The sequence below is a fragment of the Erpetoichthys calabaricus genome, chromosome 18 (assembly GCF_900747795.2).
Source record: "Erpetoichthys calabaricus chromosome 18, fErpCal1.3, whole genome shotgun sequence".
In the NCBI taxonomy this organism is placed as follows: Eukaryota; Metazoa; Chordata; class Cladistia; order Polypteriformes; family Polypteridae; genus Erpetoichthys; species Erpetoichthys calabaricus.
The window spans coordinates 50,912,867-50,938,041 of NC_041411.2; the positions used below are offsets into that span (position 1 = coordinate 50,912,867).

Sequence of the window (25,175 nt, forward strand, 5' to 3'; positions counted from 1 at the left end):
TGCAACCCTGTATATTGCAAAGGCAAAACAATAAGCAAAAGAATGTCCCTAAGGACACAAGCCTCAGTTTACACTATCCAAGATGGTGACACTTCCGGTTTAATGCCAGCCAGGCAGGAAGAGATGGGTCCAGGTGGATAGACACCAGAAGCAATATCAGTGAGGGGCCACTTTAACCACCAGCAATGTGCAACACCCCCCTGGATGATGCGATGACAGCCATTTATGTGTCAGTACACTCACCACACATTAGCTATTAGGCGGTGAAGGAATCTGAGGGATAGTTCACCAAAAAGAGAAAGGGGGTGATTAGGGGAACATAATGGACATGACCATGATAGGTAATTTAGTTAGGACATCAGGATACACCCTACTGTTTTTGAAGGATACCCTGGGATCTTTTAGGACCACAGAGAGTCAAGACCTCAGTTTTTTATCTCATCTGAAGGACAGTGCCAATTTTTAAAGCAGTGTCCTTGTTACTGCACTGGGGCAATGGAATCCATACACTGAACACAGGGTAAACACCTCCCCGATGGATGGCCTTACCAACACATCTTCCATCAGCAGCCCAAGCTTTTCCTAGATGTTCTAACATCGATGTACTGACCAGGCTCTAACATGCTTAGCTTCTGGTGGATTACTTTTTCCGAAGTGTAGGTGGTATAGCGCTGACTGTTTGGCTGAGCCCTGAAACACAGAATTGGGCTTTGTATACCTTTCTAGACCACCAGAAATGAATTCTTTGTTTTTTGCTAGAGATCCTTTCCATCATGACATGGTGTTACTCCATCTGAATGCTCACAGCTTTATTCTGAAGGCTATAAGAATTAATCAATAATACAGAAAGTCAGACAGGAAACTAATAATCCTTTTCTCCTAGTGCACTTAACCAATTGTAGAATCACAGGTTTAGGCTCACCATAATCTCTACAACCTCCTTGATAAGTTTTAGTATGGCTTTTGCACTTGCTCTCGACGACACTTATATCTCCTGATGGAAAAAATAAACCAGTTTTTGTTTTGTTAAAATGAAGTATCCCTTTTGACCACACTCTTTTGTTACAAAGGCTTGAAAACTATGCCTAGTTTTCTGATGTTCTTCTTAAATGGGTGGGATTTTAACCCTGTGCCTAGGGTGAAGTAGCAATTATATAAATGGAACAAAAAATAGGGAAGAAAGTACTGGGATATCAATGGGAATAATGAGAAATTGGAATGTGTGGATTCCAATAGAACCCCTTAAACACAATGACACATTAACTACCTAACTTCCAGGATTTACCTACTGATCTTACTGCTGTCAAGAATACCATCAAGAAAAAAATGAAGAAATCAAGACAGTGTTTACACAACTGATTTCATCCATTCCAACTACCCACCACAAAATACCCCTCAAAATACCACTTTTACCACTTACCACCTCTCTTTCTCACTCTAAGAACCTGGCCTCCAGTCCACCAAAGAGTTAAGCATACATCTCAGTCCACATCCTATATGTACATTCAGTAAGCCCCAAGGATTGTAGTAGTTTTAAAATTCACTCCAGTTCATTATGGCCAAATATTTGCTGCAGGGCCACAGGTCTAGAACTCCCCTTAGCAGTTCATTATTGTCATAGCACCCCTTACTTTTTGGTTGCTCTTAAAGGGTCAGGTCAGTTAGGAGGGCTCTATATTACCTCCATATTTCCTTAAAATGGCAAAATAGTTCCACTTTTTCTGCCCCTGCATCATGTGCTATCACAAAGCAGACTAAAGGGAATTAACCAGCTTCTTGAAAGTTCTAACCTTTTAAAGAGTAGTCAAGTCAAGTCAAGTCAAGTTGGACAGCATGCACTGGTACAGTGTGTTGCTGCACCCACTACATGATGAAACAACCCAGGATCCCAGATGGCAACCCCCCAGGCAGACACGCGGTCCAGTCCCACCCTCCAGAAATGACCCTCTATCTGCCGCAGCCAGGTGTTACGTGGGCGACCCCTTGGCCTGGTCCAGCCACTCGGGTCCCCAACAACGAGGATCTTACGAGCCAGATCACCCTCTGGGAAACGCGCCACATGGCCGTAGTGCTGTAAGTGACGCTCCCTCACAATGCAGGTAATGTGCCTCATTCGGGACTCCATGAGCAACCGCTCATTCGACACAAAGTCAAACCAACGGTACCCAAACATTTTCCGGAGAGACACAGTACCAAAGGAGTCCAGTCTCTGTCTCAGGTCACTGGATAGCATCCATTTCTCACAACCATATAGTAAGACAGGAAGCACCAGGACTCTAAAGACTTGGACCTTCGTCCTTTTGCATAGATATAGGGAGTGCCACACACCCCTTCCCAGCGACCTCATGACCCCCCCCCCCACCCCCATGCTCTCCCAATCTGTCTACTGACTTCATAGGAAGAGTCACCAGAGACATAAATGCCACTGCCAAGGTAAGTAAATCTCTCGACAAGGTTGACACTCTCTCCGCAAACAGACACACTGCTGATGGCTGTGCCCAAGAGGTCATTGAAGGCCTAGATCTTGGTTTTTATCCAGGACACTCGCAAGCCCAGACACTCAGACTCCTCGCTCAGTCTCTCAAGCACCCCGAATAGAGCCTCCATTAACTCCGCAAATCTTTCTTCACCAACAGATGCCCCACAACCGCTGGACCCCACGACCTTGCCCAACACCCAGTCCATACAAGCATTGAACAAAGTAGGAGCAAGAACACACCCCTGACGAACCCTAGAATCAACTGGGAAAAACACAGAGGTTCTGCCTCCACTCTGCACAGCACTCAGAGTACCAGTGTATATGCCGGTCATGATATCCAGCAACCTCGAGGGGATCCCGCGAACCCTAAGGATGCCCCATAGGGCAGCTCGATCAACTGAGTCGAAAGCTTTACGAAAATCGACAAAGACTGCAAAGAAAGTCTACCGATATTCGCGTTTGTGCTCCACGAGAACCCTCAGTGCCAGGATGTGGTCGATGGTAGATGTCTTAGGCGTAAAACCAGACTGTTCCGGTCGCTGGTAGGTGAGCAAGTGATCACAGATCCTATTGAGGATGACCCTAGCAAGGACCTTACCCGGCACCGAGAGCAGTGTTATCCCCCTGTAGTTGCTGCAATCCAGACGATCACCCTTCCCTTTCCAGATAGGAACAACAAGTCCTGTTTTCCAGTCAGTTGGGATGATGCCAGTCTCCCAAATGGAAGCAAAGATTGCTTGCAATGCCTAGAGGACAGCTTTACCACCAGCCTGAGGAACCCTGGGTACCACAGATCCCTGCAGCCTTTCCTCCACTCAGCTGGTTCACCACCTGTGCAATCTCAGTGAGATTGGGTGGTTCACAGCTAATTGGAGGATCAGCCCCAAGAACCATGGACCCAGAGATATCCAACGTCCTAGCCAGAGGATCAGCTTTGAACAACTGCTCAAAGTAGCCAGCCCAGCGGGTCACAACTGCAGTGTCATCCGTAAGGACCATTCCATCAGCTTCCCTGACTGCGACTCTCCGAGGAACAGATTAAGATATCCCTAATGCTTCGATTCCTCTGTAAGCAGGACGTGGATCGCTAGACCACAGATGGTGTGTCACTTGATCACAGATTCCTCTAACAAACGCCTCTTTGTCTGCCCTCAGAGCCATCGCAGCCATCCTTCGGTACAGACCAGAGCTGCCATTGAGCCGTGTGCTGCAACTCCTCTCGATGATATCCAGGGTGCCATCTCACAGGGCATCTCTCGCATCTCTTAAAGAGTAGCATGGTCTCATTTTATACAACTGTGCCCAGGATATATTTTCCTTTTATTAATTCTCTAAGGCCACTTTTACACTTTTTAGTTCCTGCTTTTTAGTGTCCTTGAGAAAATTTGTTCCAGTTCCTCCTAGTTCCTGTCCTGTGAGGAGAGAAAGCTGGGAGCATGCACTAATGCAGTGTGTCGCCGCACCCACCACTCAACAAATCACCTTAGCATCCCAAATTAGGACTTGAGCACAACCATGCAACCACACTACTGTCACACTAGTTTGAATGGAATGGAGTAGTATGAGATTTTTTTTTTTTTTTTTTACAGTGGCTGGAGTGCCAATCCTGCCACCAACATCTGAGTTTTCCGTGCAAGCTGGAGGACCTGCTTGTAGGGCTGGATGTAGGTTAACTTTATACCCAGGATGGAGCAATTGCAGGTTAAGGGCCTTGCTCAAGGGCCCAACAGAGTGGAATCACTTCTGGCATTTGTGGAATTCAAACCTTCTGACTGCCAGCGTAGATCCCTAGCCTGAGAGCCACCACTCTGCCTGTCCTATGCCTCACATTTTATTCCTACAATCCTAAAACCATCAAATAACTAATTAATAGCTAATTGAACTATGACTTATACTCTTTCTCCAAACTTGAGTCAGGTGAGGACTATCAATTTATTCTCATTACCTCACCAATCTGTAGATTTGTGTCTATATAGTTTTGCTTCTCTGGATTACTCCTGACCAGTGTCATTGTGACAAAGATAATAAGGATTATTAGAGAGTTTCAAAGAATGTTACTGTTACCCTTTTACCATTTCCAACTTGTGGTCATTCACTCAAGCTGTAATTACTGCCCCCACTCCCTCCATGAGGCTTGTATCAGAAGAAGTGCAGGAGAAAAATGAGACACAGGCTGTCAGGCTCTGAAATTTGTTCCTTCCCGCTGCCCCTAGTTTGGCTCCAGTACAAACTTGCTATGCATGCATGTTTGTGTTAGTGTGAAGTACACACCTCCCTACATTCAGCACTTGGAGGTCTACCCTAGAGGTCTCAGCAACATGAGGAACCTGCAGGTAGGACCAGTTCTTCTCTCTCAAAACTGTGTGGTGCCAGTTGCCACCAGCGTCCTAAAGGCTGACATCGGACGTGTTAAATGATTTAAGGGGAAAAGAGTTGACTTACAAGGGTGATTAAAAGATTATATAAATGCCTTGACTTTGTATAACTTGGAGCCTTAGTAGAAGGTTAAGCTTGATGTTAAACACAACAACACACTATTTTAACAGTAGTTGATTCTAGTAGTTATTCACTGCAACCCGTGTCCTTTGTTAGATTTGTAAGTAAAGAACACAGAAACTCTGACCTCTACATACACTTTTGACATGTTACAGACACTCCTGATTGGCTGAAACTGAGATAGAGCGGGTGGGACTTTGCTTCTAATAGGCAGCTGTTTTATTTCTGTCACATAGCAAAGTCACCCATGCCTGCTAGCTGTCCTTCAGAGGAGAAACAGCAGTCACCGTGTAATTCTCAGGTTTCATGCTGAACTTCTGAATGATAGAGACATAGTAGGAAAGGAACAGGGCCTCACAGATCCCAGTGCCTGGAATATGACCATACACCATATATTCTAACAGAAAACATCTTACTTGGTGCATGTTTTCTAATATAATTATTTCAGGATACAAAAAAAATTGAGGTTTGTGCTGTAAAGAGATTAATAGTGAATTAAAAAGAAAGCAACAAGTTCACCTTGGACTACAGAGTAACAAGACTAAGGTTCATGATAGGTTGTTACACTTAAATATACAAAGCGCTTTTTAATTATTCTGGTAAATTTGCTACAGATGTACACATAAAAAATACCTTTATGGAATTAACTTATTTTGTAGATGTGCGTATTTTATAATATGGAAAGTCCTTGATTTATATTTTATACTTATGTTTGAATGACTGAAAGATGTTCATTTTTTTCACTACCACTTGTATGCTCACAATGTCTTTTTTCTCAGCCACAGTATGTTCAGATGGTTTCTTTTCTACTCATGTATTCCTTTTTGTTTTCCCTCTTTAGCTGCTTAAAATCCCACCTAATCCCACATTTGTTTTCTCAGAATGCTTCACACTAACATTCCTTCTAAGTAAACATTTAGGCAGCTCTGGAGGGGTAGAGTGCCAGAAAATTCCCCAGGAGCTAGTTGAGTTTATGTAAATGATTACTATGACAAAAAAGTGTTGCAGCATACAGAAAAAAAGTAAACTTGCATGACTTAAAAAGTCAAAGTTAATAATTACACTATCTTAAAAAAGCCATTCATCTAGTAAAATGCATCCATTTTTAAACAAAATAATATGCATCAATCAACCACAACATTAAAACCAGTTGCCTAATATTGTGTACTGAAGGTTCTCCTTGTGCCTCCAAAAGAGCTCTGATCTGTCGTATGGACTACACGAGACTTGTGAAGGTGTCCCATTTTTTCTGGCACCAAGACGCTAGCAGTAGATCCTTTAAGTCCTGTCGTTGCAAGGTAACATCTCTATGCATCAAACTTATCTTTCCAGCACATCCCACAGATGCTCGATCAGATCGAGATCTGGGGAATTTGGAGGCCAAGTTAACACCTTGAACTCTTTGTCATGATCATCAAACCATTCCTGAATAATTTTTGCCACGTGGCAGGGCCCATTATTCTACTGAAAGACACCAGTGGAATCAGGCAATCTTGTTCCTATGGTCTGAAACAATCTTTAGGTAAGTGTTACGTATCAAAGTAACATCCACTTAAATGCCAGGACCCAAGGTTTCCCAACAGAACATTGTCCAGAGCATCACACTGCCTCTGCCAACAGGCTTTCTTCCAATAGTACATCCTGCTGCCATCTTTTCTGCAAGTAAATGATGCATACGCACCCAACCATCCACATGATCTATAGAAAAACATGATTCATCAGGCCAGTGATTGATGACACGGCACCTTATCCTGTTGGAAGTATCCATTTGAAAAGAGAGTCCCTCTTTTTCTGTACGTTTAGCATTCGTTTGCTCAGAGGTTGATGTGCTTGCTGCTTCCTGAGCAGCTCTTCTCTTCTCCACCCTAGCGGCCCGCTTATTCTCTTCTTTTCATGTTAAAACTGATTAAGTCAGTGTTTGTTTTGCAATTATTTAGTACATTTTCCTTAATTTTTCACTCTTCAATCTGCCTCATGAATGATTTAAGATATGAAGAGTGAGGGGAAGTTGACGGAGAAGGTGGTAGTGAATGATAACGGCGCCCATACGCATGCGCCGCACGGCTGCCCTGCTGGCTGCTGCCGAGAGTTGATTCTACAATAAAATAAAATAAAAATAAAAAGAGGAATAACCTTGGAGGTCAATCATCACCCTGAAAGTGGATAGTAGACATCACGTAGTATATCCATCCATTTTCCAACCCGCTGAATCCGAACACAGGGTCACGGGGGTCTGCTGGAGCCAATCCCAGCCAACACAGGGCACAAGGCAGGAACCAATCCCGGGCAGGGTGCCAACCCACTGCAGATCACGTAGTATATGTGTACCAAATTTCAGGTCAATAGGTCAAATGGTTTGAGAGCTACAGGTGATTTAAAATCCTGGACAGACAGACAGCAACGGTAGTGTATTCTATAAGAAGATTTTTATTATAGAAGTAGGCATTGTACCTAAATGGCTATAATAGAACCACAGACTATTCCTAACTACAAAGGCTTATTCCGGCCACTCAAAAATAAAAAGAAAAAAATCTTGTGCCATGCCATTTTCTACCTAGCTTAATCCAGACCAAGGTTTGGGGGATGCTGGAGCCTATCCCACTTAGCATAGGGTGCAAGGCAGGAACAAACTCTGGACAGGGAGCTTTTTTCAGGAATAAGAATAACATCATTAACATCATTCAGCCCCTGATCTTTTATCTATCCTATTTTATTCAGCCCCTGATTAAACAGCAAAAGCAAAGGGGTAAGCTCCTCAAATTTATATAGATGATCACGCAGCTTCAAAGGGGAAGCATCATGCTACACAGCCCTCTAGTTTTTTGGGTAATCTGAGTCAGACTGCATGCAAACATCACAGAGAGGGCTAAGACCCTGATCTCTTCAAATCCTAATGACACACCTGCTCTGAGCGGCCACTCTGTCAGTATTAAAATATTAAAACATCTACCAAGTTTACTAAACTTTAATCTGATTAAAATTAAATCTATGCCAATACCTTTTGTTCAGTTAGTGCCCATCGGTTAAAAGCCATGTGCTTTCTTCATCTACTCCTCCAAGCTCATGCTCGATGTTCCTGGCCACAGAATGTTACTTCTTACCTTACATTTGGTGCTGCTGCAATAATCACTGGCTTCCCCAAGACTCTAAACTGTGTGGATTAAATTCACTCGTCAACAAATACAGAATTAAATATACTGTATATCTGACTTCACATCTTGTCACCTGATTGCATATATGCACATCCCTAATCTTCTCATACTAGCCATCACAAGACACACAAACATAATGATACCAACCATATGAGGCAATATCATTTGTGTAATAAGCCACTGCTTTTCTGTAATACAATACTTTTGCGAATTAACACAATATTTTTTAAGTGACAAGAATAAGCTTCCATACTGAACATTTTCGCTAAGGTCACCGTGGATGTAGGACTCTTCTTCAACATTTTGAAAACCAGGATGCTCTACTAAGATGTTCCTGGCCAGGCAGCTGAGCCCCAAAAATCACTATCTGTATAGAAACGTTTGTGTTTATAATTATTCAGAATGATATGTGTGTTTACATGTGCTTGATTTATATTCAAACACTGTCATATCCAAAACCAATAGTATATAAACTGTACCTGCCACACAGATTCTTAAAAATACCGTATCTTGTATGAAAACTCTTTTATAGTGACATGCTTGCATTTTTAAATGAAAAAGATGTGAGAATGTCTAATGCATTCAGGTCTCTTTTGTCTCCTCAGTATATGAGCAGACTACTGTACCGCTCCTTCAGCACTACTGGTAATAATTTTGTGAAGAACAAGGTGCCACAAAACCAGAAGATATTCCAGGTAACTAAATTATCTTGTCTGTTCTTAAATTCAGTTTGCTTTGACCTGAACCAGAGAGAAAATGCCTCCATTTTATCCTTAGTTGGAAATCAATGTCTCCTCTTGTGAACTTTGATTTCGGACATAAGTTATTTTATTGTAAATGAGCCATTTCAAATAAAAAAAGACATTTACAACAATAGCCTCTATTTATATGCTTTATATTTATTTAATAGCATAAAACTGATATTTTACTTGGGCGGCACGGTGGCGCAGTGGGTAGCGCTGCTGCCTCGCAGTTGGGAGATCTGGGGACCTGGGTTCGCTTCCCGGGTCCTCCCTGCGTGGAGTTTGCATGTTCTCCCCGTGTCTGCGTGGGTTTCCTCCGGGGCGCTCCGGTTTCCTCCCACAGTCCAAAGACATGCAGGTTAGGTGGATTGGCGATTCTAAATTGGCCCTAGTGTGTGCTTGGTGTGTGGGTGTGTTTGTGTGTGTCCTGCGGTGGGTTGGCACCCTGCCCAGGATTGTTTCCTGCCTTGTGCCCTGTGTTGGCTGGGATTGGCTCCAGCAGACCCCCGTGACCCTGTGTTCAGATTCAGCGGGTTGGAAAATGGATGGATGGATGGATGATATTTTACTTCGTTAATTACTTAAAATGTTCAACCAAACCTACACCACTCACCGCAACAACTCTCATGTTGTACATATCAAATTTCTTGCTAGATGTTATAATAAAAACATCCAGGGGAAACAACAAAGAAGAGTTGGGATCAAGCAAGATTTCTTTGTATTGTAGATTAGATGGACAGGGAACTGAAGAAAACAGGAGGGTAAAAATAGAACAATGGCATCTCACAGTTAATAGCTGCTATAGGTTGCGTTGTTTCATTATTTCTTGTTTTGTACTCTCTACTGTGAAAAAGAACCTGTCCTCTCAACCTTGTGGGTTATCAGATGCTTAGGAAGAAAACAAGAGAGTCACAAGGATGGACTGTGAGTAGGAGCTATGCACGGTTTTGTTGTGAATCAGATAGGTCTGGCTCCAGGGATGAAAGAACTCAACACAGGAGTAAACACTACACCAGTAGATCAGTAGCAGTGAAGTCTCTTGAAGAGGCTTTTAAAATTCCTCACATTTATCATTTTCCTTTCCTTTTCTTTGTTTCAGTCATAAATCTTTTTTTTTTTTTTTTTGGTGGAATTTTCAAGATCAATGACTTGGGTATGCCACCTTTGAAATTTAAAGTGTGTTGATGTAACGAGCTGCACAGCCACTGCTCTAATAATATGGTATTAGGGAAAATATTCATTAAATAAAGCATAATCACGAGTCCTCGCTCCAAATGAAATACAAGATGGATGTCCTTTACACAATAAAACTGGTGGAGCCTTGCCATGTGGACAGCTGAGCCTTCCATGGCAAGACAGACTAAAATCAACAAAGCAGAGTCTTATAGTTTAGATTAATTTACAAAAATATGTGGCAGATTACATAAGAGTGTCTCTCTCCCTGACGTTGAACTGTACCGTTATCGCACTACCCTCATACTGACCTGGAGATGAATAAGTCCTCTCCAGGAGCCTCCTTCAGGGCTTCTTATTGAAACAAAATGCAATACGTCTCCCCTCATTGCCCAACTTCTTTCCTCCTTTGCCTCTAATAAATTAAAGTCACTTTCTGCTATTGTTAGCCCAATTATCTTTTATGCCCTCCAGACGAAGAGAACCCCTCCGAAAATTAAATTAAAATTGGGATTAATAAAGTATCTATCTATCTATCTATCTATCTACTTTACTTTGAAAATCTGCCTTGAATATTGCAGGCCGCTCCATTTCCTTTTCCCTATTGTCTCATTCAGGAATCCTCACGCTTGGCGACATTTTTAAATTAGTCTGAGCTTAAAACATTTTCCAGTCCAGGCACCAATTTCTTCCACTTACGTTTTCTATGTGCAACTGAGGTCTGTGCTCAAAACAAGTAAAGTCCTTCTCTCTTTCCATCTTCCATTTCATCACTTTTACTCGTTTGCTTCAAATCTCCCTCTGCTATGTTCAAACCTCTTGTCTAATCCCTCTTACAAAGAGCTTCTCACCCGTTCCTATGACATGAAACTGTCTGACAGACCAGGAGTCTGATCCAGAAAGCATGATTAGTGTGAAATCAAGTTAAAGTATGCTCAGATTCATGGAAATTGGGCTAATTCAGTTCTAGAAGACCTGCATCTAGCCAAACCTAAATTTCTAGAACAGATTAAGACAGAATTATGTAATTAGTGAGGCCAAAAATGTGGATAACTCACTAACTCTTGCTCCTGGATATTTCCTGCTTTTTAAAATGGGATCAGGATTTGTCTGTTCCAGAAAGAAAGATTTGGCAAAATCTGGGTCAGTGTCTCACATACACAAACTCACATGCAGACACAGACACGTGGGCTATCTTCTAGGGAATTAATTAAATAACCACCATGAAAGAGGAATTCCACAGAGTTGCAGGTAGGACAATCTATATATATAATTCACTAAGCCGCTGACAAGTAGCCACCCATGGAAAGCACGCAAGACAGCCACGCCCACCAACTCTAAGACCATTGGATACGACGACAACTCGCAGAGCCACGCCCACCAACTCGGACGCGACGCCTCGGAAAACACGCTGTCATTTATGTTCATTTGAGCTACAGTCCACATGCACCTCTGAGCCACGTTGACTTTTCGGTTACGACGCACGACCGCGTGCACCATCGCAAACTGTTTTACACGCTACATACAGCAATTCGCATCCGCGACAAACATGCATCTTCTTAGATGGTCCTGCAGGAGCACGGAAAATGTTTCCCTGCCCACCAACACTCCTTATTCCCCAGCTCGCGTCCACCCTCGCTCTCTAGGCATTCACACTGCCTGCTCATGTGCCCAGACGCTACAACTCACCAACCACCCCGTAAGTCGCTTTCGTTTTTTCTAGGAGTCCACATGCACCTCTGAGCCATGTTGACTTTTCATTGTTCTTTTCGGTTACGACACACGACCACGTCCACCATCGAAAACCATGGGAAAGAAACAACGAAGCCCCGCCCAGAAACCGCTTCAAATGTATTTCATGGAAACAACACTTCTTTCAATGTTATACAGATTCCTGCATCAGGTAACTGCACGTGCGCTACACTGAATGGATCAACGTGTGTCTACCTGACGCAGAGAGGCGTGGGTGAGCCGTTGAACCCCATTCGTGTTGGAAACCGGGACTTGCATTTGTTCCCCACGAACGAGGAATTCCCACTAAGTGCGGGTCATACGCTCGCACTGATTACATTCCTGCCCTTTGTACACCCCCCCCCCCCCCCGCTATTACCATGGTCGGGTGACACAAAACACGGCATCAATCCAGCTGTGACCCACGACATATACATTATCTAAACTTGTTTATCCAGAGTAGGATCACAGGAAACCTGGAGCCTACCACAGCAGGCTTGGATGCAAAGCAGGAAAAATCCCTTGTATGCAATATGTATGATAAGACTGATGAAAAGAATATGATATTTCAACTATCTATTTTGAGAGAGAGAGAAAAACATTGAAAAAAGGGAGACAAATATTTTAAAATATAATTCTGCTAATGGATTACTTTCATAATATCAGGCATTTTGAGTTGTGAATATGAACTAAAAAAGATAAATTAATAAATATGGAATAAATACAAAAACTCATTAGTATGTTTAGTTTTTCATCACTTGTCAGACTCTCTACCTTTGTTTGTATTGCTTTGTTGTTAAACGATGTTTTTAAAGCAAAAGTGATTGGTCAGCAACAATATGCTGATCTTGTATGATGACCTAGTTAGTCTCTCGATCAGTGCCGTTTTATTTTCAAAAACCGGGAGAGCTATCCCCTCGACTTTCTTGTATACTCAGATATGGGGATGGATACTTGAGGAGTAAACCGCAAGACAATGATTATATTTTTAAATTATCAACATTAAGGAACCATCAACAACAAATCAAATGAATAATATATTGAGCAATTATTATAAAAGTAAAGTTGAATAAATCGGACTCTGCAGCTGTATAAATAAAAAAAAAAAATCGAGTATGTGTTCAGGTAAAGTACCACTTCCGGGTGATCGATTTGGCCCAAAAGTTAATACAGATCTATAATTGTGGTGTAACAACCACATGCCGAATTTCATCCATCAAACAGACACACACACGCATACACATGAGCGCACACACACACAATTCCAAAAAACAGTATTGTTGGACACTGGTTAGTCTATAACGTCAAGATTCATCAAAATATCAAGGTCGAATTTTTTCATAATTACTATACTTTCATATATGAGAAAGTAAAAACAATTTCTCCTGTGCGAAGTGGCAGGTGAATTGCTGTCAATGAAAACCAGACACCTGAGAAATAAACTGAAACGTTACTCACTCGTGATTTTTCTGTCCATATGGTAAATGTTTTGATGACCAGCACATTCTGATTTCAGCCATTTGAACTACATCTTGACGAGCACAAGGAAAGGTGGCACGCAAATCGCTTTCTATTTCCCTTGCACTTATTTCTTTACGCACCTGCACTCAGCTTGCTCTGTCACCGCAAATGCTGTGTGAACAGTTGCTCTCCATCACCAGCCACATTTCACTGGATGAAAATGTGCGGGCGGCTCGTGGTGGATGACTTTCTGTTTTAGAATTAAAACTTACAAGGGTTAAAGACTAACGGCAAGAATATTCATTCAAAAACAAAAACTAAAAATATTTTAGTAAATTATTTTATTTCAGTTAGTCTTTTCAGCTACTTTAATAGTTTCGTTTAGTTTTAGTTTTTCATTTAAGTTTTGTTAATTATTTTATTTCAGTTTACGAAAATGTTTTTTTAATAATAGTTTCAGTTTTGATTTTAGTTTTCATTAACTATAATAACCTTGGCATGAACCGATTGAAATCTGGTGTTCTGGAACCGAATAATCCACTGGTGCAAAATTGTGCTATAGCAAGCTGGATTTTGTTCTAAGATTTAGGATTATCAAATCTCTCTTTCTGGTACATACTCCAGGATTGTTCTTTTTTAGTTTTAATTATTTTGAAAATCTTTTATTGTTGCATTGGTGTCCAATGTATTTCTTTTCAGTGTATTCATAAAAATCTGATTGGTTCCATGTCATCATGTGGACAAGCCTATACTTGCAAAGTTACTACTTTGGGTATTATTTTTAAACACTTGATTTGGTTTATAGCAGTGCCACATAAACATTGTCCTAAGTGTTGCCATCTCCCCTTATTATATGTCTAATTGTATGATTATTTACCTGCCCAGAGGTTGGGAAGGGAACTGCACCTTTAAGGATGCCAAGTTCATTGTGCTACCAGCAAACAGACCAGTTAGGAATATATACTGTAGATCAGGGGTCCTCAAACTTTTTAAACAGGGTATCCAGTTCATGGTCCCTCAGACTGTTTGGGGGCCAGACTATAATTTGAAAAAAAAAAACATGAACGAATTCCAGTGCACACTGCACACATCTTATTTGTAGTGCAAAAAATATGAAAGATTTAAAATGAAGAACTGTTTTAACCAACATAAACTTTCCAGTATTTCAATGAGAAGTGTGGGCCTGCTTTTGGCTGATGAGATAGTCACTGCCAGTCATAACAAGTGATGCAAGTGTGCATCAGTTAGTCTGTTTCATTCAGGGAAAAAGTCTGTTCACAGACATAGGTGCTGCCAAAGATGGTTGCCATTTTAAGTGCATGGGTCCTGAGATTAAGGTATGTCTCAGAGGGGAGAGATGCATAGAAATTTGTAAGGCTGCTTGACTTGAACACATCTTTCAGAGAGTCACAATTCTGTAGTTCAGCCAGTTCCATTGGGTAAATCGGATCAACAATTTCAATGTCAACAGAAAATGGGTTCCAGAAAAGCTGTATGTCCTGTTCATGGAGATGAAGCTCTTTAAATCTCATTTGAAACTCCCTTTGCATTTTCCAGTGAAGTCACACATTTTTTGTTTGGGAATGCAACTGTTGGTTTCTCAGCCAACAGCTTTTGAGTAAATGGGGAGATGGCAGAGGTTTTCCTCCTTCACTTGTTTAATGAGGAGGTCCAATTTTACTTCAAATGCTTTCACATGTGAATGCATATCACAGATGAGCTTCCCCTTTCCTTGAAGTTACACATTGAAACTGTTGAATAGCTCTATTACATCTGTCAGAAAGGCAAGGTGCCATTTCCATTCTGCATCTGGTACTTCTTTGTTTTTTGAAAGCCGAAACCTGTGGAAGTTTGTCATAAAAACGTTTCAAAACTCTCCCTTGACTCAGCCAACGGACTTCTGTATGGTACAGAATATCTTCATAGGAAACATTCAGCTCAGACAGAAATTCCTAAAACTGTCTGTGGTTTAGTGCATGAAGTTAACACAGGATATCAGAACTTTCATGACAGAGTCCCACTTCAGTGATATACAACATAGCGCTTGTTGGTGGATGAGGCAGTGTTTGGTTATTGGACGTGAATGGTTGTGTTTGTCCATCTCTTGGTTAATGCGTGCAACCACTCCTTTCATAGACCCCACCATGCTAGGAGCACCATCAGTTGTCACACTGGCTAGTTTAGCCCAGTCCAGCTCCAAATCATTCACAGTTTGGCAAACCTTTTCACAGATGTCCTCTCCTGTTGTTGTTCCTTTGATGCTTTGCAGTGCAGCAAGCTCCTCTGTGACTTCGAAATGATCATTTGTCCCACGAATGAAAATTAGAAGTTGTGCAGAATCACAAACATCATTGCTTTCATCGAGTGCCAATGAAAAATAGCAAACTTTTTTGAGAAGTTTTGCAAAAGCTGATGCAAATTGTCCCTCATTTCTTCAATCCTTCGTGTAACTGTAGGTCCTGAAAGACTCACTGTACTAAATAAATCAGCCTTCTCTGGACACATCTCTTTGGCAACAGAAAGAAGGCATTCTTTAACAAATTCTCCCTCTATGAATGGTCTGCCAGTACATGCTATTAGCTTGGCAACTTGAAAACTTGCTTGCAGTGAGGAAATATTTAGCTGCTTCTGCTTCACAAAAGCATTCTGCTGAGTTGTCAATCCATTTTTCAGTTTTAATATTTTGTCTTTTCTCACTTGTCCGACCAAACAATCATATTTGTCTTTATGTCGAGTTTCATAGTGTCGACAGAATTTGTATTCTTTGAACACAGCCACTGACTCCTGGCACACCAGACAAACATCTCTCTCCTTGCACTGTGTGAAAAAGTAATCGTATGTCCACTGTTCTTTGAATATCCTGCACTTGGAGTCATTTTTTTCTTTTCCTTGACATTATTGCTTCCAAAAGGATGCACAATGGCTATTACTTTTTTGGGGTGGGTGCGTCCTCGCCCGTAGTTACTACCTGTCTGCCTCAGCGTAGTGAAGGTGGCTCGGCTTGGCGCGTCCTCTGCTCCAGTATGTTACATCAGTGCAAGCTAATGACGCTGGATACAGCAGCGGATGCGGCTACAGACGCTCCCACGGCCGCAGCAGGGGCCAGGTAAATGACCTTGGGGGGCCGTAGTTTGAGGACCCCTGCTATAGATGGTCTGGGAGATTAATTCAAAGTCTACATTCTGAAACAAATCATTAACCAGGAATTCAAAAGAACTGTTGCTTAAGCCTGAAATGACATCCAAAAATTGAAGTTAACAGGAATTGCTAAAAATTTTAATAATGAAAATCTCTATAATAACTCACACAAAGCACATTGATTTATTCTCAGTCTCAGATTCTAATGGATCCATGCTGCCAGCTTATAAAGTGTCTTACTGTGTACATCAAATAGTACGACTTCCAGGACTGCATCTCCTAGCAAGTTGCATCTTGGAAAAAGAACCCACAAAAGGGCTGAGCCCACATGAATTCTTATGACTTATTTTGGACAAAATAATAATACCAAACTGTTCTTTCATATTGAAAAACATGGAAAAATGCCTTGGGCAAAGCTTACAAATTACATTAAATGCTTAATGAATTTCTAAAGACTTTATTGTAACAGTTCAGAGGACTGCCCAATAAGCAGAAGTACTGTAGAAAACAGCTGAAAAGGAAAAAAGGAAGTACAGAGTTAGGAACGATTTTTAAAACCAGAGAAAGGGGATTGCTTATTTGGGAGGAGAAACCACTTTATCACTACAGGAAAACAGTCTACTGGGAAGGAGACCTGTGCTGCACCATCTAGACGTGTGTGGTCTAGACTTTTCCTGAGATGTGTCCAGAGGAATTACTTTGACGGAGTGGACAGATGCAGTAGGATAGAAATTCTAGTTTCTCATTGGAAAGTGACTGTATCCATTGTGTTGCTTTTAACTGTACCTTACCCAATTTTGGATTTACCTTACTTCAATAAGAATAAGTAACATTGTGGGACTGTTAATTGTATATTTGTGCAGTTTGCTTTGCATTGTGCTTGTCTTGTGTTTGCATATTGTGCAAGCATTTGTTGATTTTGTATTTTCTGTTGTCTTAATACAAGCTGGCACTGTTTCACAGTTCAGTTAAGGTAAAAGGTACTGTTATTATGTATAAGGGCAATGGAGCAGAGAATCTTAATATTATATTTATGAAGTTAGTACTGTCTCTGGCAGGAGAACAGATCTAGACTTTTCCACAACATAAAATAATTTAGTATAACACTCTTTGTGTAAATGAATATCAAAGAAGACGGTAAAATAAGGCAAATCCTTGTAGAATAAAAATTGAAAAAAAAAAACTTTAAAAATCATCAAAATGAAAAATTAGCATAAATTAGTTATTTTCTTGATATGTCTATGTGGGTAAGGACGGATATATGGTTTGTTGGAAGTCCTATACTAGTGGATTACCAAGTCTGACCCTGGAGGGTTTTCATTCTAACCCTCTTCTTAGTTAGTGACCAGCTTTTGGTGCTTAATTTACTTAAATATTGGGTTTAATTAACAATAAGTGTAAGCTTCTAATTAAGGAACTGGTTGGAGTTTGAGACCCCGACTTTCCTGAACATCTGTTAGCTCACTTCACATCTAATTTTTGTTGGCTGTCATTTATGCAAAAAAGTAGCAATTCAGAGGACTGAGTCTTAAAAAAAGGCAATTAAAATAAAGAGGAAATAAGTGAATTAACAGCTGAAATTGGTCATAGTGACAGGAATTAAAAATCAGCAGCCACTGTGGCCCTCCAGGTTTGGAGCTGAACGGCCTTGCACTATACTATTACCATCCCCTTTAAAATACATATTTATAAGCAAAACAAAAGTTTAGAGTCAGGTCACCAGAATAGTTGTGGTTCCTTGTGTCTGTCAAAAAATGACTAAGAATGGTTTAAGCAAGATCTCACCAAAAGTTAAAAGCATTTTTTTAAAAAGACCCTGTATAAAGGGCAACAATGTGTGTCCTGAAAAAATGGAATCATATGTACTGTATGTTGATTCCTGTTTTCTGCAAAAAATAGTGAAATATAAAAAAATAAAAATACACACTAGTGGGAACAGCAAGTTACTGTATATATCTCTTTATGACTTTTTAAAATATTTTTTTACAATAAAATCATAGTTGATTTATTATATCTTTTTCAAAAAATAACAGATAGATAAATAGATGAATAAATAATAGCTGACCAGGCATCCTCTTATTCTTGACAATGTCCTCTTTTTGAGACTTAAAATAGTGGTCTGGCTGGTATTTACATAATCTGAAAAAAATATCCAGGATTTAATTCAATTCTTAGTCATACTATGTGAGCTAACAGCTGACCTACAGATTTCGTTCAATCCACATGAGACACCTGCATACCTTGTGGTTAGATGGGCACAGCCACATTACTATTCAACACCAACTTATAATTACACAAGGTGCCCAAAAACTGAAAGAGCACATCTACAGAGAAGTATAATAATAATAATAATAATAATAATAATAATGCTGATGTTTTCCACATGAACGTAACTAATAGGAAGGTGAATGTGCATTTAGGAAAGCTGGTATATATAACTTAAAATTCATGTTCACACTGAAGACCACAAAACTGCAGTTAAGGAAGAGAGATCCTCAGCAGAAGTGAAAGACTACTTTGTGACACTTATTTCATTATATTTTCAAAAAGTTCCAAAACAACATCATTTTTAAAGCCAACGAGGACTTAATTTCTTCATTTCTACTTCAGAGGTTGTCATTACGAAAAAAAGAAAAAAATTAGCATGTTTTGTGTGCTTCCTCTTCTTATTACAGAAGAGAAATATCAACTCTGCAAGTCCCTAAAAGGTAGTTGAATATAAACTACAATATTTAATATAATGGAATTGTTTGATTAGATAGATAGATAGATAGATAGATAGATAGATAGATAGATAGATAGATAGATAGATAGATAGATAGATAGATAGATAGATAGATAGATAGATAGATAGATAGATAGATAGATAGATAGATAGATAGATAGATAGATACTTGATTAGTAAAATTAATAGGAAGGCAAGTGTCAAGTTTCAATTATATCCCTGCCCTGGTCTTCCTCTTTGAAAAACTGCAACACAGTATAACATATTGCTAATCCAAACACACAAAAGTACATCAATACAGATATAAAAGGGAAAGAAAACATCACAGTACTCGTAAATGGCACCTCATCCATGCCCTAGAAGATGCTATGCATCATAATGTCTGCAATAGTTCATTACAAAACTCAAATAAGAGAAAGAAACTAGACACGACTGTATGACAGACATGCACAGTATCCTTTCTTCTTTTTTAACTGCATGGGCTTTTATGGAGTAGCTGTATTGATTCTAACATAATAATAAATTAATATAATAAAGTAAATTTATGTGTCTATATTATATAAAAAAATCTTGGGTCGAGACGCGATTTTCTCGGAGACACTTTACCGTCCCACGAGACAAGGAGGACAGCTGCTGTACAGGCAGATCATGCAGCACGGCACAAGCAGCAGCAGCAGCAAGCCAGCTGATCGAGCATAGAGGAGGTAAAAAAAATGTATTTGTTTTCCATTGTATCACCATTTAAGAGGGAGTTTCTCAAGAGCAACCATTTAACAGGGGGTTTCTCAAGAGCAACCATTTAAGAGGGGGTTTCTCAAGAGCAACCGCATCTCCTTAGCATGTGTTCAGCCCCCGCTCTTCACAACGCGAGAGGCAGAGACTCAAAGTGGTTGGCACATAGCGCGCCCCAGGGGTGGGGGTTGGGGCTTAAGGGGGTAAAGCCACATAATATAATTTAAATATCAAGAATTTTATCAGATGTTCAACAACACTCTAGTTGCCCTTTCAGTGGACACTGAACTCACACGTCTGCTCACTACCATTACATTTTAGTCCCATGCCATAAAAAATCTGAGTCGGGTCCTCCTGCATTTCTGCGGGGATACAGACCTCTACACTGAACTATGTGTTTTATGAAATTTGCTTCTGAAAAATAATTCAATTAAATTAGTCAAATGTAATGTCTAACAAAGTTATATTATTAATTCCTCAATAAACAGATATCATTTTGAAATATAAAATGAACTTTTATCATTGCAGTTTCAAAGTGAGAGGACTAAGTACTGTAAATACTGAATACAATTTAAGACGTTTAACAACCTTTAGTTAACGTTTATTATAATGTCTTTGAAATAATCTGTTTCATAGGACAGAACATATAGTAATAATTAATTTGCACTATTATATCCATCCATCCATCTGTCCTTTTTCTAAACCCACTTTATCCCGAACAGGGTTGCCGGGACCTGGTGCCTATACAAGGAGGCAATGGGCACAAGCAAGAAACAAATCACTCGACAAGGAGACAGTTTGTGTTTTATATGTCCAAGGAATTCTGGATATATTCAGAGGATATATTCATTCAAACTTCAGAGCCTATCCCATCTGCAACACTGGAGAGAGCGCTCATTCATCGCTGGGAAAACTCAAACACATATCCACGCTCACCAATTCCAGGGCAAATTAATTTTGCTAGTCAGTTTAAACTGTAAATCTTTGAGATATATCAGAAAACAAGAATACAGGGAGTCAACTAACACAAACACAGGAAGGACAGGACCTTTTTAAAGGCAGTACTTGGAAGTTATGAAACACCATTACTAATTACTTCACCACAAAGACACAGCATTCTCAATAAAACATTCCTACTTTAGTTAAGCATACAGAAGGAAACTATTCCTTTTTTTAATCACAAAATACACAGGAAAGAATTAAGGTTATTCGAACATTAGCATTTTTCTTACTTTTTTTTCTTTAGTACAATTGGAAAGCACAGCCATTTCATAGACCCTGGTGACAACTATATCTGGTAGGGAAAAAAATACTTCCACTAACTTAGTTGTGCTTTCAATGTGTAAACAGAAAAATGTCAGTCAGTCAGTCATTTTCCAACCCACTATATCCTAACACAGAGCCACGGGAGTCTGCTGGAGCTAATCCCAGCCAACACAGGGCACAAGACAGGAACAAATCCCGGGCAGGGCGCACACACACACACCACACCAAGCACACACTTGGGACAATGTGGGTTCGCCAATGCACCTAACCTGCATGTCTTTGGACTGTGGTAGGGAACCCATGCAGACACGGTGAGAACATGCAAACTCCACGCAGGGAGGACCCAGGGAGCGAACCCAGGTCTCCTTACTGCGAAGAAGGAGCGCTACCACTGTGCCGTCCCACAGAAAAATATATGTATTATAAATTACATATTTTATAATGTAACTGAAATGTTATTAGAATATGATGCAGATGTTACAGAGTTAACACCACCCTACTTGGCACAATGGTGACAACCTTCCTGGGCAATTAAGTAGGTATGGGTTTGATTCTAAGCGGGTAATGACCCTCCATGTATTTGGTCCAAGCCTGTTATAGTATTAAGTGCCTATTTCTTTAAACTTAAAAAAAACAAATGAAAATAACATAGCAAGTAGAGTAGTATGCTTTGAAAACAATCTGTGAAACTCAGCAATCAATCCCCACTCAACAAAAAGAGCTCTATGACTAAAGAGTCCTGGCTAACATAGTTATTAGCATATGATAAAACATCAGGAAAGACGTAAATGTTAACCACACATATATAGGCATTTTTCGCCAGTTATGTTTTTAGACAGATGTTAAGTTTCAACTCACCTACCTGTAGTTCTACTATAGCCTCACAGTTTCATATGCAATCTCAAAGGCTCAGTACCATTCTTTAGCTTGTGTTCCAGAATAAAACCTCAGTGTGATACATGCAATTCAGAGCCTAGCTATTAAAATATACTCACCAAACAGGAATATTCAGACAGTGAATCCCAGAGGTTGCATTCCAGCATGTGTCCATAGTAAAAATGGCTAAACCTTTTCAGTATTAATTGCAATAATAGCAAAAAGGTAATTAGTACAATAATTGACAATTAAAAGCAAACTCAAAGTATATACAGTAGCAAAGTTAAATAAAAGTAGCAAAATAAGGAATACTAGAAATGCATAGGCAGCATTCTGAACATAATAAATAGTTAACTTCCTATTGGTACCTGAAGAGGTATCCTTATATATCCTAAAAAGCTAAAGTTAGTCACAGATCCAAGCTCAACCAGTTCCACTTGCTGCCGAGAGATACAAACTAATTGAGGAAGAGGCTGGCACTTTAAATGCCAAAACCCACAGTTTGGGATCTGCTTTATTAACATGCATAATTATAGAAATATTTTGCAGAAACATACCCGTCTGAAAATAGCCCAGAAAGATTCACTATAACATTATCAATGACTTATGGCCAACGTGACTATGAAGATACTACATGTCTGATAAATTCTTAAATTAATCCCACTGAATTGCTAAAACAGAAGACTGGTTGAATGTCCATTTGTGGAAGTGATGTGTGCAAAATAACAGAAACTATGTCTTTGTAGGCAAACAGCAGTTAATTGCTGATGTGGATACAATTTCTTTAGCACACATGCCCCCACCCTACACTGCCAAGTTCTGCACAGATCCTCACAAAGAGGAGATATAGAGGGTGGATTGGGATTCCTCTAGTTCAGCAAAACAAGTCTTGTGCAATTAGCATGGTATAGGATATTATAACCATTTTTACAGCACACTATTTAACCCATTTAGTATTACTCCAAATATTGCTGCTAAGGCTATGAGAGCGATTTTAAATTCAAGGCAATCTAAGTGATGTAAAACCATTTTGGGCAAAAATGTTTGAAGTGTACTGTAGGTCATTTCCAGGTACTTTGACATATCTAACAGGTTGGATCTTGTACTAAGTAAATTTTAGATAATTTTGGATGAGATACTGTAAATAATAAACCATTTTTAATTTAATTATGGTATGCCCAGTACATAGCTAAGAGTACATTTTATGATTAGCTGAATTTCATTCCTTTTCTAAAATTTCTATTAAGAAATCCCTTTCCAATCATTCCCTAAGCTCAAAGAATTCTTAGAAATTTCTAGCTATAATCTAAAGATGTTGCCTAAATCTCCATCTGCACTATCACAATCACTTCAGGGATAGATATAGTGATGACAACTTTCAGATATAACTGTTAACATTCACAATTGGTGTCTACTTCAATGAGTTTTTGTTGGCAATGATCATCCAATGTCAATATGAGAATCAACGTCAGATGACCAGATGTTCTGACAATCTTCTAACTGATAATCTATGCAGACATTTCTACCAGACAGGAAACGTTTAAAAGGATAATATTCTCGTAGATGTGAATATCTATATTTCCTACAGGATCTGTAATATCAGTTCTATTAGAAATACTGTCAAAAGAGCTACTTATGTAGGGTAAACATTTTTTCATTACTGTTCTTTATCTTTCTCTTTTACTCTTATGAGTACTGTTTTTCTGTGCTTCACCATTATTCACTTGCCAGTTAAAGTAAAACAACATGAGAGATCTGCCAAATTCAGCAAACCTTAATGTGAAAATATAAAAAAATACCCAACTTATTTCCTGCCATGCATAGACATTTTGTTGAGAGGCCTCAACGTGTCTTACTTTGCTTACAATAATGATAATCTAGAGAACACAATTCAGAAGTTGCATGACAGACAGAAAAGAAGTGTAACACTCCATGGCACTTGGACAGTACATATCCTCAGCTTCTTCAACAAGTATCAAGAAACAGGGAAGGGCAGTTCCTAGGGGATGGTGCAGTTTCACCGTAGTGAGATTCTCGTGTTGAAAAAACACAGTAATATGTATGATGGTGCACTTTTGTGCATCTTTGTGTGGAAAAAATGAAGAATGTCACATTTTTAAAAAATCTGTGTGCTCCTCTATTGTGATGTGAATGAGGGTCATAAACAGAAATGATTTTACTGGTGTGCAGCAGATTACATGCAACACAGAAGTGTGAACAAGGTTTTAAGGAGACAACATTCCATGTGTTCCAACCTCCCCCAAAAAAACACTAAAACCTCCAAAAATCTCTTCCGAGTGAGTTTATTGTTTCTTAATTTTCAAATTACCTGCAAAACTAATTTTAGCATCAGTTTCACAAAACTGTATGGAAATCAAAACTTGCATGTTTTGCTCATTACTAGTGATCTTGGTCTTTAGAGAAGTACACATAGCATTGAAATTTCCAGTTAAATATTATTTCTTTTCAAATAATGTATTGCCTAGATGTTTGAACCCACAATAAATAAAATATCAGACATCATTCTTCTCCATTTGGTATAGATTATCTACAGAATTTCCATCAAGAGCAGTTTGGGATATAGAGCTCAATCCTTTTAGCAGTCACAAAATGTTAACTTTTAAATTGCATTTCAGGAGGACAATGGGCTACCTGTTCACATAAAAGGAGGCACAGTGGATGTCCTATTATATCGCTTTACCATGGGCATCACAGTTGCAGGTAGGACAAGGTGACTTTTCTTTGGGTCATGGCCTCCAGTCTCCTTGTTTCTGACATGCCATATTCTTAATAAACTGTTTTTCTATCTTAGGAACAGGATTATCATTGTACTGGCTTCTAATTGCTTCACTGCCAAAAAAGAATTAATCAGGATGCCACTGTCACTACCAGACAGGATGTGACTGTCCATACCAGACAGGCACCATGTTATGCTGCTGACAAAAAAGTATGTTTTAAACTTCATGTATACTATAAAAATAAAATTGTATGTTTCACCTTTTTGTGCATTGTGGTCACTCTCCAGCCCAAGAAAACAGAGAATATGAAAGCATAATTTGAGATGATTACTTTGAGAATCAGCCAGAAGGATATCATTACTACTATACATGGTGGTGGAGGCTTTGTTAACACTACTCGCCATAGCGTAATTAAAAGGAGAGAGAGAGAGATAAAGAAAAATGTTAGAAAGTGTTGTGTTTAGT

The 25,175-nt window shown here is 39.6% G+C and overlaps 1 protein-coding gene across 1 annotated transcript; it reads left to right on the plus strand.

Annotated features, from left to right (window-relative positions):
- The first annotated feature begins 4,673 nt into the window (after positions 1–4,673).
- Positions 4,674–24,968, plus strand: LOC114668656 (cytochrome c oxidase subunit 7A2, mitochondrial-like). Its single transcript, XM_028824531.2, has 4 exons — positions 4,674–4,812; positions 8,733–8,822; positions 24,609–24,693; positions 24,785–24,968. The coding sequence occupies exons 1-4, from the start codon at positions 4,720–4,722 to the stop codon at positions 24,838–24,840; spliced, it is 324 nt and encodes a 107-aa protein (XP_028680364.1). The 5' UTR covers positions 4,674–4,719; the 3' UTR covers positions 24,841–24,968.
- Positions 24,969–25,175: the final 207 nt, after the last annotated feature.